The 14,180-nt window shown below is 44.0% G+C and overlaps 2 protein-coding genes across 3 annotated transcripts in view; one reads left to right on the top strand and one right to left on the bottom strand.

The window, feature by feature from the left end:
• LOC139651286 (nucleoprotein TPR-like) overlaps positions 1-5,816 on the top strand; it is a 28,303-nt gene extending 22,487 nt beyond the window's left edge. The window contains exons 42-55 of one of the 2 annotated variants that reach the window (XM_071528151.1): positions 12-206; positions 1,117-1,220; positions 1,742-1,816; positions 2,011-2,274; positions 2,379-2,595; positions 2,691-2,893; positions 3,387-3,449; positions 3,620-3,711; positions 3,978-4,087; positions 4,205-4,303; positions 4,473-4,584; positions 4,729-4,826; positions 4,957-5,067; positions 5,370-5,816. In XM_071528151.1, coding sequence (XP_071384252.1) covers positions 12-206; positions 1,117-1,220; positions 1,742-1,816; positions 2,011-2,274; positions 2,379-2,595; positions 2,691-2,893; positions 3,387-3,449; positions 3,620-3,711; positions 3,978-4,087; positions 4,205-4,303; positions 4,473-4,584; positions 4,729-4,826; positions 4,957-5,067; positions 5,370-5,431 — 1,805 coding nt within the window. In that variant the 3' untranslated portion in view covers positions 5,432-5,816. Of the gene's footprint in view, positions 1-11; positions 207-1,116; positions 1,221-1,741; positions 1,817-2,010; positions 2,275-2,378; positions 2,596-2,690; positions 2,894-3,386; positions 3,450-3,619; positions 3,712-3,977; positions 4,088-4,204; positions 4,304-4,442; positions 4,585-4,728; positions 4,827-4,956; positions 5,068-5,369 lie in introns of both variants that reach the window. The other variant, XM_071528150.1, reaches the window with a different exon arrangement.
• Positions 5,817-6,411: 595 nt separating this feature from the next.
• Positions 6,412-11,859, bottom strand: LOC139651287 (proteoglycan 4-like; the record flags this gene model as incomplete). The annotated part of the gene is made up of 13 exons (XM_071528152.1): positions 6,412-6,608; positions 6,810-6,938; positions 7,035-7,133; positions 7,726-7,885; positions 8,165-8,304; positions 8,569-8,655; positions 8,884-8,967; positions 9,054-9,278; positions 10,119-10,181; positions 10,484-10,552; positions 10,729-10,842; positions 11,167-11,283; positions 11,743-11,859. Coding segments are annotated over 13 exons (1,601 nt in total), but the record flags the coding sequence as incomplete, so codon positions are not given.
• Between the last annotated feature and the right edge of the window lie 2,321 nt (positions 11,860-14,180).

The following is a 14,180-nucleotide window of genomic DNA, read 5'->3' as shown; positions in this document are numbered from 1 at the left end:
TCTCTCTCCAGCACTGATCAGCGCTGGCGGCTCCGTGCACTCCACCAGCTCCAGTCTGGTGAGCGCACCCGCTTCCATGACTCAGCCGACCAGCTCCCAGGCCACAGCCTTTGTCCAGCCCACCCAGCAGCAGGCAGCCAGTCAGGAGGCAGGACCCAGTGTGGAGGCAGAGAGGCCATCCACGTCCACCACTCTGATCGGAACAGGTGAGCAGGATGGGAGGAGCCTGACAGGAGCTTGGCGAGGTCGTGCTGTTCGGGTCATATGGGAATAACCGTTGGAAGTTTTCTGTAGACTTTAGATCTCCCGATGCTCCTGATCAGCTTTTTCACACAGTTAACACACATGAACTTAGTGATGATACATCTGAGTTTGTGTTTTACAGCAAACCAAACATCACGTTGTCAACCACAAAGCAAAAATCCTTTCATTTTGTACATATTATTTGAAATGGACACATGACACCAGGTATTTCCTTCTTGGTAAGAATTCAGGAAGTCAGAGAAATCAGGGTCCATTGCCAAACCCCATTCCCAAGTAGAATTTACCATCTGAAAGCTGAGATGAACAGTATTTTCTAGTAGAATTTACCATCTGAAAGCTGAGTGAACAGTATTTTCTAGTAGAATTTACCATCTGAAAGCTGAGTGAACAGTATTTTCTAGTAGAATTTACCATCAGAATGCTGAGTGAACAGTATTTTGTAGTAGAATTTACCATCAGAATGCTGAGTGAACAGTATTTTCTAGAAGTGTTTACCAGCTTAAAGCTGAGGTGATCAGTATTTTCAAGTAGGAACCTCATATTTACCATCTTTCCCATATGACACGAATGCAGCATATGGGCACCATGTTGCAGCTCCATGTCTAGAATAAAGAAGTATTGGCTCTAAATATGTAACATTGTCCTCCATTGTGTGTGTGTGTGTGTGTGTGTGTGTGTGTGTGTGTGTGTGTGTGTGTGTGTGTGTGTGTGTGTGTGTGTGTGTGTGTGTGTGTGTGTGTGTGTGTGTGTGTGTGTGTGTGTGTGTGTGTGTGTGTGTGTGTGTGTGTGTGTGTGTGTGTGTGTGTGTGTGTGTGTGTGTGTGTGTGTGTGTGTGTGTGTGTGTGGTTTCAGCAGGGCCAAAGCGAGGCAGGGAGGAGGAGGAGGGCGGACCAGAGAGTTCACACACAACTCCATCTACCAAGAAACTACGACTAAGACAAACGATAACACTGCAGGTATACACACACATAAACACAACGAGACACCCATAGATTGACCCCATCAACCAATCAACCAATATCAATAATAAGTGACTTAAAGTATCGTATTAGAAATATTTGTAACTGAATAGTACATCATTAGTAATGACATCAGTTAAAATTCATATGTGAAGAATACAATTGTTAGGACATCATTTGTGCGCCATAATCATTTATTATTAATACATGTATATTTCCATTCGCATACAGTCCTAAATTGTTAACTTGCATGATAACTAACCAGATTACTAAAGAGTTTGTTTATGTATGTATATGTATTAATATTAGGTAATCATGTTCAAATCATGAACTGGCAATAGTATTCTTCACTTATGAATCAGATATAAAATGTTAACTAATGTCATTTTTAATGAAGTACTACTCAGTTACAAATGTTTATATAAGTAACTCATTATTGTAATTGAATCCATCACTAACTCATCTTTTGTTGAGGCTTTTAAACTGTTACCACTTCACTCTGTGTGTGTGTGTTTCAGGTGGAGGGTGATGAGGGGATGGAAGGAGAGCTAGATGAGGAGAGAGAAAGACAAGACTCAGCTGATGACAGCCAGGTCAGTTACCAATTGATACAACTTGTATTGGGATTCTTTCATCAGATAGCTAACGTTTGGTGGCATTGCTGAGGTGGGAACTTGCAGTTTGTACAAAGTAGGGTTTGATTGATATGAGTTTTTGAAGACAAACAACAAACACTAGTAAATCAACTGGTATAATAGAATTGATTGAATATACTTTGTGTGTGTAGGAGCTCCCAGAGGAGGGTTTTCCAGTCCTAGCTGAGGAAGACGAGGAGGTCGGTGAAGGAGACGTGTCCCAGTCCGTCCCCTCCGATCCGATGACCCCTCAAGCCGCCAATCAGGAGCGGGACGTCATCGTGATCGACACCGACAGCGAGAGCCGCGAGAGCAAAGAGGGGGAGGAGAAAGACGAGGAGGAGGAGGAGGAGGAAGAGGACGAGGAGGAGGAGGAGGAAGAAGAAGAAGAAGAAGAAGAAGAAGAGGAGGAGGAGGTGCTCCTCTGATTCTGCTATCTTGCCAAATGTTTCCCGGCTTTTTTTTTATCTTGTTGTCTCGGGAGTTAATTTCCACCCCACCCTGCTGTCTCCCGCCTCAGTATAAGGAAGAAGAGGAGGACGACGAAGGCGACGAGGACGCCGGTGACGGAGGGATGGGAGGGGAGGAGAGCAACGAGGGGAGCGGCGAGGCGGAGGAGGAGGGAGGCGAGGAAGAGGAGAATGAAGAAGGGGAGCCGCCGGAAGCCGGCAACGCCGAGGAGAACCTGTGCGGACCCTCTTCGGACTCCCACCGGCCCTCTGAGCCCTCCCACAGCAGTAAGTTGACCTCATAACATCACATTAATTATGAGAGATTAGCATAATGATTTTGAATACAGCTAATAACCCGCGGCCGGTCGATTCCGTCACAGGCGAAGGCAGCAGCAGTGCCACGTCGGAGTCCGAGCCCCCCAGAGACCACGTGCACCTCGCCCCCGCCTCCTCCTCCTCCTCCGTTCCCTCCTCCTCCTCCCTCACCCCCCGGCTCCCCCACCCCCGCCGAACCCCCCACTCCCTGCCCCCGCGGCTCTACATCCAGCCTCCCGCCGCGGAGCTGGGACCCCCACACACACAGGTACACACACACACACACACTGCAAGTCCTACACAGTACAAGCAGCCAAATTTAAGAGGTGCAAATGTCAGGGCATAAGTGCCTTTACAGTATTCCTGTGACCATAGAATTATCACATATTATCACACAGAGAGGTGCCAGGAAAAGAAGTGGAATAGTAGAAAATAGGTAGAGTGAGTAGAGAGTGGATAGAGATTCAGTAGATGTAATTATAGCACTGTTGTAGCTGTTAAAGCTTTGTGCAAGAATGAACACACACATGACTTTTTGGTGGCTTTTTTTTTTAGAAATGCTTGTCACCTAATATATCGTTTTTGGAATTGTCCTAAATCTATATTGCCTATATTGTTTCCTATCTCTAGAGTTGTAATTTTTTTTTATCATCCCAAGATAATTGGACAGCATTTGAGAAGGGACAGGTTAGACAGCTACTACTAAGCAAATTTGCAGTCTAGTGAACACACAGTGATGATGTGTGTGTTTGTCCATCCAGAGGCAGATACGCCGACCATCACTAGGACGAGGACCTCAGCTAACCCCTGGGATAGGAAGTATGGTAAGAGACACTGTGTGTGTGTGTGTGTTTTTATGTAAATGTTGGTGTCATTGGTTTTAAAACATGATATTCTGTGTGTTTTGCATCATTTGTCTAAGGAAAAACATCTGCATCTGTCGTATTAATTGAGAGTGTGTGTGTGTGTTTGTGTGTGTTTGTGTGTGTTGCAGCAACATTTCTTTGACGACGATGACAGGATGGTTCCCAGTACTCCCACTCTGGTGGTCCCACACCGCACTGATGGCTTCGCCGAGGCTATACAGTAAGATGCACACACACACACACACACACACACACACACACACTGACAGCTTCACTAAGGCTATGTTCAGCATTCCCACTGGTCATTGAATTCCTGGAATATGAAGGAATTTAGAGTTTGTATTCCACACAGGGAAAGTCAGGGAATTTTACAAATGGATCACTTTACAGGAATACAGCATTACATTATCAAGGGATCTCTCTCTCTCTCTCTCTCTCCCTCTCTCTCCCTCACTTTAACTTTATGCCTCTCTATCGTCTCCTTAGTTCCCCTCAGGTCGCAGGTCTCACCAGGTTCAGGTTCGGACCTCCAGAAGACCTGCTGCCTCAGACGTCGGCCTCACACTCTGACCTGGGACAGCTGGCCTCACAAGGAGGTACTACACACACACACACACACACACACACACACACACACCCTAATCAAAGCTGAGAAGTCTAAATCTTAGTTTATTCTGACATCTTTCTGAACACCTAATCTTTTCTGTGTGCAGGTCTAGGTATGTATGAGTCTCCTCTGTTCCTGGCCGCTCATGATGAGGAAGGGGGGGGAAGGAGCGTCCCCACCACACCATTACAGGTTGCTGCACCAGGTAACACACACACACACACACACACACTACATTACACACATCACATCCTCCATGCTTTAGACACACACACACACACACACAGCTAAATCGGACACCGATCCTTTCAAATACTGCTGCTTGACTTCTCTGTCTCCGTCAGTGACGGTCTTCACGGAGTCTCTGCCCTCAGACAGCAGCGACAACATGGCCTCCCAGTCCGTTCCCATGGTGACCGCCTCCACCGGGATGGCCGCCGCTGCCGACGACGGCGACGAGGTCTTCATGGAGCAGGAGGGGGAGGGGTGAGCCTCTTTTTTTCTATCCGTAAAAAACCAATAGAAATAAAAGTGAAATCTCTCTCCTTCGCGACCAGAAAGCCGCCCGCCACTCCCCCACTGACTCTGTGTGTGTGTGTGTGTGTGTGTGTGTGTGTGTGTGTGGTCTAGTCCTAGCGTCGAGTCTTCTTTAGAGAGTCAGACAGACATGGAGTCTACCGGGCAGCAGAGTGACGACGCTGGTCTGCCATCTACCAGCCAGGACCCTGGTAATGTATTCCGCTTTACTGACTGGAATTATGAATTTAACACATAAAAAAAGAATGGCAGGGAGGGGAAACGCCAAAAGTTTAGTCTCATCTAATCTAGTTTCTCTTCATCTCTGGCCTTCACTCGCAGACACCAGCAGCGCTACTCAGCGGCGCCCCCTGGCAGGCCAGCCTCAGAACAGCAGCCTGTCGTCCAGAGGCAGAGGAGGGAGGGAGGCCAGGACGACACTCATCCGCAGAGGTTAAGATTCTAAAATTCCTCTCAGTCATATTTGGTCTTTTAGTGTCTCAGGCAGGATTACACGGCCACATACCACACCAAAGGTACTGCACTCACGTCACAGAGCAGACTCCAGTCACTGGGATTGTACTGATGAAGCAGTTTATTGGAGTTCATTAAGCAGAAAAGCAGCACACACACACAGACACCACATCCATTATGGGGAGAATATCATCTTTTTTTTAAGTAGAATTGATCATTTCAGTCGTCGGTTTATAAACGGAACAAAGCCCGACCGCCGTCTCTCCCTCCCCGCTTTCCAGGCGGTGTCACTTTCTCTCGAGCAGGAAGAGGAGGAGCCATGGGCCGAGGGAGCGTCCCCTAGAGATGACGTCATCAGCAGGAGCCCGGACAGCTCAGCTCAGGCAGGAAGAAGAAAGACATTGCTCTCTTTCCGCATTAGTTATTTTGATAGAGAAGGGTACTCGGTGCAGTCATAAGTTTCCCTAGATTTTTCTGTTTCTCTCAGCCTTTGGTCTTTATCCAATCAAAATCAGTAATCACAACATTACAGAGCGATATGAGAGCTTTTTGTGATCTTTCTTCCATATTTAGTTCACTTTGTCCCATAATTAGGTTTTCAAATATTTTAGTTGTTTTGTAATTTTGTTTCACATATATTCATGATAGCAATTCTAGTTTTGTAATTTTATTAGTATGTTAATTTTGCTCTGTGTCATTGCGCTGTAATGTTGATACATTTTTGTTCCACTAATAAAGTTGAATAATAAGCAGCGTTGTGTGGCGTTATAACCAGATGGAGTCAGAATGGATAGAAAAAGCGTTTCCATTCAGAGTGATGAACCTGCACACTGAGGATGGCTGCCATTAAACATTAAAGACACAAGGAAACAGCATTTTGATGGTGTTTTGCTTCCAAAATTTGACATATTTCCAGTTGAAACAGGATGTTTAGGTGGGACATAACTGTTCAGAAGTGGACAGGCTGGACCAGAACAAGCATGGAAAGTGACTCAGTGCTTTATGTATAATCTTGAGCTTCACACATTTTGGATTCTTCTTTATGTGATGGGAGGGGGGGATTGTTCCAAAATATGTTAAGGTATTATTAGTTAGAGTTTTAATGTAAGCTTACTGGAAGACCATGAAGTAACTGCTAATAGTAGGCCTACACCATTTTCCAGCAGGGAAAAGTAATCGTGTTTTGATATAAAAGAACTGCTGTCAAATTCTAAGATTATGCTCATTTCCACAACACTTATCAAAATTTTCTGGCAGCCATCTTCTGGTGCTGAAGCAGATTCCTCTCTAACTCTTCCAGCTGTATGGAGGCGGGTCTAGAGTCTAGGGACACTGCAGCCAGCCCATGATGGAGTTGGCTGGGTAGGCAGGGTTGGCAGGGTCGGCAGGGTCGGCGTTCCGGGCCGGGTCGGTCGCCATGGCAGCGGAGCCGGGGCTGGGCGGGGCCGTGAGGGCCGCAGACAGGTGAGGTTTGACCAGAGCCGGCAGATCACCTGAGACCTTGATGGTAAAGAACAGAGCTGAAGAGACAGAGGCCAGTTAGATACCAGACAAGAACTAGAGATGGCTTCAAAGTCCTGCTGTGGCAAGTAAGACAAAATAGCTTCTTATTCAACTCTGAGGTTTTATTCTACTGTGTTCTAATGAGTTCTTATCAAACTCTGTGAGGTTCTTATTCGACTGTATTCTAATGAGTTCTTATCAAACTGTGAGGCTCTTACGTCCGGAGAAGACGTAGTATTCGTATTTCTCGCCCCTCTGAGCATTGGGCATGGAGAGAGCAGAGGTGACCGAGGAGGGAAGCCCCTTCAGAGACACTTTGATGTTGATCTCTCCACTGAGATGAACTTCTGGAGGAGAGACAACAACAACAACAGCGCTGTAAATAAATAACTAACAAACAGCAAACTAATCTCATCAGTTGATTAGTTTTATCAGTCACCAACCAGCCTGGCGGGCCGAGCGTCTGCCGTAGGACGTCCTGGGTTTCTTGCTGCAGGAGGGAGCGCTGCCTGGAGGGAAGGAGAACTTCTGCATGGTGTCTCCTGGAGGACGGACAGGGAGGGACGACAAAGAGTCACTGATGTCTTTAAAGACCAACGACTTGAATAAGAAACAGTGTGTCTATCTGCTTAGTTCATCAGTCTTTCTGTTCATTTCATCTATCCAGGAAAGTCAACTGATCACGCTCTCTTCCATCAACACTCTGCTTCACATTCATACAGTTACACACATTCATACTGGGAGGCCCAACAATAGAATCACTGTCCTTCAACCAGAGGACTCAGGTTCAAACCCTCCACCCTGCTGGATCCCTACCAGCTCCAGACCCTGACCTCTGACCTCCCAAGAGAAAAGACCGTTTTCCTACAGGGTTCAATAGAGTATTACAATATAATTACTTAGGCTACTCACCCTTCCTAAAGAAGTAAACCATCTCAGGTCTGCTCACCCTTCTTAAAGAAGTAAACCATCTCAGGTCTACTCACCCTTCTTAAAGAAGTAAACCATCTCAGGTCTGCTCACCCTTCTTAAAGAAGTAAACCATCTCAGGTCTACTCACCCTTCTTAAAGAAGTAAACCATCTCAGGTCTGCTCACCCTTCTTAAAGAAGTAAACCATCTCAGGTCTGCTCACCCTTCTTAAAGAAGTAAACCATCTCAGGTCTGCTCCTGGTGGCTGGTAGTGGCAGTGCAGCACTGATGTCTCCTGCCAGACCAGAGAATCCAGAGGCCAGAGGCTGAGGGAAGCCAGGCTCCACCACCATGTTGCTGTCTAGACGCCAGTACTGGTCTCCCTGTTGGTGGGGGGGGGGGGGAGGGGAGGGGAGGGGGGTTAATGATCCTATCAAGGTGTCTTTTCAGGCAGCTCAGGACAAACAGGATGACTATATACTGTGATGATGGAGGTCTAAGCTCGGATTTAGAAGAAAACTCTTTTCACTTGCAGTTATGATTATGAGTGATGAAAGTAGTAGTAGTAGTAGTAGAAAAAGTGGTAGCAGTAGTAGTACTAGTAGTAGTAGTAGTAGTAGTAGTAGTAGTATCAGTAGTAGTATTGTTAGTAGTATCTGTACCTTGATGATGTAGGTGTGTCCCTGGCAGTTGCAGCGTGTGAAGACAGTGTCGATGGGAGAAGGGACGCCCAGAGTGTCTGTGATACTTTGTGGAGGACCGACTGACCGACTGACCGGGTCAACTGACCAGAACAAGTCACCTGGAACACACACACAGTAACTACATACAGCATGTACAGATAGAAACATCACACACTCACACTACATGAACACATCAGACACAGATGAGCCTATACACAAGTCATATTGACATTATAAACTCTTTGTAAACACACACACACAAACATACCTCAGAGCAATAAAACATTTATTTTTTCTATTTTTGTATAATTTACAATATGTAGGGTATAATTTACTAAGTATATATTTGATTCTCATTATTATACACACAAACTCACACTGACCTTTAAATATCAATATCGTCCCGTCGCTGAGAGCTGTCAGTCCACTGATGGGAGAATCACTGCACAGATCACTGTTAGCAAACGGCCCTAGAAACACACACACACACACACACACACACACACACACACACACACACACATACACAACAGAGTTTGTTAGGAAATGCTCACCAAAGCCCACTCTAGCCCACAGGGAGTTAATACATTAGTCTAGATGTCAACATTAGATACTTAAACATGTTTTAGACACACAATAGGCTGAAATTAGTCAGACTGGGACACACACACACACACTCTTAGTACTACTTCTCTTACCTGTCCCTGGTCCCTCAGAGCCTCCTTCCCCCAGAGGGATCCCCAGGGCCTGGGCTACATCCTGCAGGGTGCTGGGTCTGGGGCCTAAAATTCACATAGAACCTTAGAATTCCAAGCTCACAAAATATTAAATTCTAACTAAAAAATGAATTGAACTTTGTCTGAGTCACCTTGACTTGGCCCTGAAGGAGCCGTTCCTCCATGTGACAGCACCAGCTGGAGGTTGAGTTTACCACCAGAAGCTCCAGGACCAGAGGGACTCAGAGGACCGCTGCTGCCCAGAGGCGGAGCACTCTGGCTGGGCAGAGAGGAGCCAGACGCTGGGGAGTCTGGAGCCCAGCTGGGAGAGGAGGGGCCCGACGCCGGCAAGAGGCTGAAAGGGAAGTTACTCATACCTGGAGAAGAAGAGAGGAAACCAGACAAATGGCTTCCATTAATGGCCAAAAGTAAAAAAAAAAATAATAATAACTTAAATAAATGATAAAAGACTATTTTTTGAGGGAGAAAGAGAGACCAAAGAAAGAAAGAGAGGAGGAATGAATTCTCCAAACCATTTCGATGCGGATTGGTCGGTGCAGGTTGAGGGGCGGGGCCAGAGTAGCCGTCAATCAAAGGGTAGCGGAGGTGCGAGGTTGACGCTCCTTGTTAATGTGTGGCAGAAACACATGGATAGAATTTACTATAATATAACAGCATAATGCATGTCATTATAACATGGCCTTACAATGTATATGTTGACTGACTGACCCAGTCATAGTTTCAGGTTTACATGGTTTAATACATTACTTCATGTCCACCAGGTAGTAAAACTGTAGCATTGTGTTGTCAGTGATTAAAATATTAGGTGGCTGTGAAGTACCTTTATGTATTTTCAATTTAAAGTGGCTTGTGGGCAATTTTTTCTCAATATCAGTATCCTGAAAAAAGGAGTTGACATAGGAAAAAATTGAACCTGGAAATTAGTTAATAAATAAAAAAAAACACTACCCACAGTGAGTGATGGTAAAATGAACCAATCACTGATTGAGAATGTTGATATTTTTTACATATTGAATGCCACAATATACATTTCTGTATGTAGTTACAGTGCTATCTGTTATGATTGTGTATATACTGAATCGTTTTTGGACAAAGTTTCTCTAATTTAGAACTACTTTTCTCGACTATGTTTAGTCACAATAAAACACAATAAAACTTATAACATTTGCACTATTCAGCATTAGAACTACATTCACCTTTGGGCCATTCCTCACTGTCACTGTTGGACCTTTTCTTGCTTTTCTCTGACTTCCGCTTGCCTGAGGACGGGGCTGGGAGGAATTCATGAAGAAAAATACACTGAAGTTAGTTGAAAAGCTTGTATGTATGTAAAGGCAATTTAGATAAGCAACAATGCCCTTGAATATGATAGCATCCATACAAATTCCAATGTAAGGACTACAATGGCAAGTAAAGTAAACTTCAACTGAAAAAGTGAGTCAGAAATATAAGAAAGATGGCTCTGCCTCTAGTCCTGCTGCTAGTTTGTCAGTCAGTCAGTCAGTCAGTCAGTCAGTCAGTCAGTCAGTCAGTCAGTCAGTTACTTGGTGAAGCTGCTAACCTGTAGCTGTGGCCCTCATAGACTGGTAGCTCCTGTGGGGCGAGGCTGACGCACGGACATCACTGGCATCTGAGGACAGAGAGACACTGTGGTAGGAAGCATTTAATAATAACTTATTATATTATGTGATATTCTATAGGTTTCTGTAGGTGGCTTTACCCTCCACTACATCCCTGAGTGTGTTGCTAAGTTACAGTAGGACATTTCTTGTGTTGTTGCTATGGTTACGGATGTTGGCCCCCTACCACATTGCAGCTGGTAGTCATGACAGCAGGTGTTGTAGCGGAAGCAGTCCGGGTCACACTCGCACAGCCGACCCCTCCTGAACAACTCGGCACAGCGCCCCCTGCAGGACTGAGCTGGAATGACAGACACACAAAACACAACCAGCATAATACAGAGGGGGGAAAATAAAAAAATGTTGCTTTCAACTTCTCTACACTTTCTAGAATTAAAGACAAAAGTGAAAAAGCTCTTATTCTATTTAATTCTTTTCATTCACACATAACGCATTCTACTGTTGCAGTAGTCAGTTGCATTATGTTTAATACCCTCCCTTTACTCTATGTTCCCGCATCCTATTATGTGCTGCTGCAAATGCCCAATTCCCCCAAAGAGATAATTCAAGTTCATCCTTATCCATCTGGGTTTTTTTTTATTTTATTTTATCAGTTGTGTCTTACCGTTGGTGCAGACAGCCTCAAAGTCGTCACAGCACTCATCATGAAGCATGCAGTTTGAGTCACAGGTGCACTGTCTGCCTCTGGTGAAAACCTCCCCACAGCGACCCACACAACTGCCTGTAAGGAAAATAAGGAATTATAAGGTTTCACAAATCCATTATAAGGCATCATCATAAGGCATTAGTATTATAAGTGCACTATAAGGCATCATAGGTTATCACAAGTGCATTAAAAGCATTATAAGTTCATTATAATGGATTATAAATGCATTATAAGGCAACATTATAGGTACATTATAAGGCATCATAAGTGCATATAGTACATTATAAAACATTATTATAAGTCTTGTTTTATTGAAACACAAAGGACATTGATCTGTCCTTTGTCAGTCTTTTCTCTCTGTTGATTGTGAAGCAATTTGTAACTGTTTTGAAAAGTGCTATATAAATAAAGATTATTACCATTATTATGATTATTATCTGCTTGTAATGCATCACAAAGCACAAATACAGTATTACCGATATTTAAATAATAATGTGAATAGTGTATGAGTTATATAGAGGAACATGCAGATACCTGGTGCAGCAGCAGCAGTGAAGCTCACAGCAAGGCCAAGCAGCAGCAGCCAGGACGTTATCTTCATCATCATCTTCATCTTCATCATGTTCATCCAAGACTCAGTGGGAAAGAGATCTGCAACACAAATGATCATATAACAGCTATCATATAGAGAGGAAGAGAGAGAGAAAGAGAGAGAGAGAATAGCTACCTTCTCAGTAAATGCCTCTACCTCTTCTGCTCTCTCTGTCAGTCTGTTGGTCTTATAAAGGAGGCAAAAGCACTGGGACAGGACACTTTTAATTAGCATCACACACACACACACACACACACACACACACACACACACACACACACACACACACACTGCACCCACAGACAAATTAAAACCTCCAAAGTGTTTAAACTTCCTCCACTGGCAGTAAATGAGCTCCTACACAGATGGAACGTAACTCATTACTAACTACACCGGTTACTTTACTGGAGTAGATTTTATAATTATCACAACACAGCCTGCCTTTCCACTTGTTTTCAACACATTTTACATTTCACACATTTAGCTCAGTCTTTCTCACAGCGGGAAATTAGAAATGAGAAATGATTACAATGAGAGAATGTATTAGAAGGAATATTCTGATCATTCACTCTCACCGTTATCTATATATGAAGTTGTTTTTTTCACCTCTAAGCTCTTTGTTTGGACTGATAAAGACCCAGTAAGTAAGCATTGGGATTTATGGGAAATGTAGTATTAATTTTGATAAACACTAGCACTAACAATACCACTGGTTTGAGATAGAGGCAATCGATCGTTTCCACCATGCTCTCATTTGTCTGTGGTAATTATGATTATTACAATAATTAGACAATGATATATTGATGCTATACATAATCTAATACCAACTTAGTTCAAGTTAAACTAAAGTAATAATACTTTAACTTGAGTAAAGTATTTGTCTTTTTTCCACCTCTGAGGTCTGTGGCTCTGTGTGATTTCACTCCTATCTGATGACATTTGACCGCATATTCTCTGCCAACCAACTTAAGGAATTATGTGGTCGAGTGTGTGTGTGTGCTTGTGTGTGTGTTTGTGTGTGTGTGTGAGAGAGAGAGAGAAAGAGAGAGAGAGAGAGGGAGTGTAGGTACACAGTGTCCTGCAAAACTTTTATTTCCAAAAAGTCAACCTTTTTATGAACTGGGAAAAACTGATGTCATGTAGTTTACAGTGTATTTTCAATGGTTTAGCTTCATCCTGGGATAATAAAACATCTTCTACATGTGGGACACATTGTCACCTGTTACTTTTATTGTTATTATTCTGTGTGGCGCTGAGTGTGGAGAAGCCGGCTTCAGATCAAAAGGCTTCTTGTTGAAATTGCTAGAGGCAGATGTGTAGAAGATGAGGGAGAAAGACAAAGAGAGGAGAAAAAGAGGGAGAGGAGAGGGGTCACTCCAAGACACTTAATTTAATGTACTTTTCTGAGCTGCTTTTAAAGTCTGGGTGGCTTTTAGGAGCCACCCAGACCTCTGAGGTCATCTTTGTTAGTTGTTTCCCAGGGTGAAAACAAAATCTGGTGAAGCTGATTTTAGTTTGTATACTCACAGTTCCTGGAATAAACTTCCAAACTTCCATGTATGTAGATGTGACTCCTGTCACCTCTTTTAAAAGACGGCTCAAAACATGACTTTTCTCTGTGGCCTTTTGCTAAATCATCTGTATGTAGATGTAACAAGTGTTATTATTTGTATGTATTTATTTCTATGTTGTAATATAATCCTTACTTAATTATTTTATCTGTCTTTCTTTCTTTCTTTCTTTCTTTCTTTCTTTCTTTCTTTCTTTCTTTCTTTCTTTCTTTTTCCCACGGTGCAGCCGAGGGCATCACAAGGTAAATTCAGGTCAGGCAGTCAGTCAGTCAGTCAGGTAGTTAGTCAGTCAGTCAGTCAGGTAGTCAGTGAGTCAGTCAGGTAGTTAGTCAGTCAGTCAGTCATGTAGTCAGTGAGTCAGTCAGGTAGTTAGTCAGTCAGTCAGTCATGTAGTCAGTCAGGTAGTCAGTCAGTCAGGTAGTCAGTCAGTCAGTCAGGTAGTCAGCCAGGTAGTCATTCGGTTAGGTAGTCAGTCAGTCAGTCAGGTAGTTAGTCAGGTAGTCAGTCAGTCAGGTAGTCAGTCAGTCAGTCAGGTAGTCAGTCAGGTAGTCAGTCAGTCAGTCAGGTAGTCAGTCAGTCAGTCAGTCAGTCAGTCAGGTAGTTAGTCAGTCAGTCAGTCAGGTAGTCAGTCAGGTAGTCAGCCAGGTAGTCAGTCAGTCAGGTAGTCAGTCAGTCAGTCAGGTGGTTAGTCAGGTAGTCAGACAGTCAGATAGTTAGTCAGTCAGTCAGTCAGTCAGTCAGGTAGTCAGTCAGTCAGTCAGTCAGTCAGTCAGTCAGGTAGTCAGTCAGTCAGTCAGGTAGTTAGTCAG

This window comes from Centroberyx affinis, unplaced genomic scaffold (genome assembly GCF_046629955.1).
Source record: "Centroberyx affinis isolate AG114_WGS23_722 - 3 ecotype Tasmania unplaced genomic scaffold, CSIRO-AGI_Caff_v1 ptg001624l_1, whole genome shotgun sequence".
NCBI classification, from domain to species: Eukaryota; Metazoa; Chordata; class Actinopteri; order Beryciformes; family Berycidae; genus Centroberyx; species Centroberyx affinis.
Note: the sequence above shows the minus strand (reverse complement) of the source record. Positions and strands in the feature narration are given on the sequence as shown.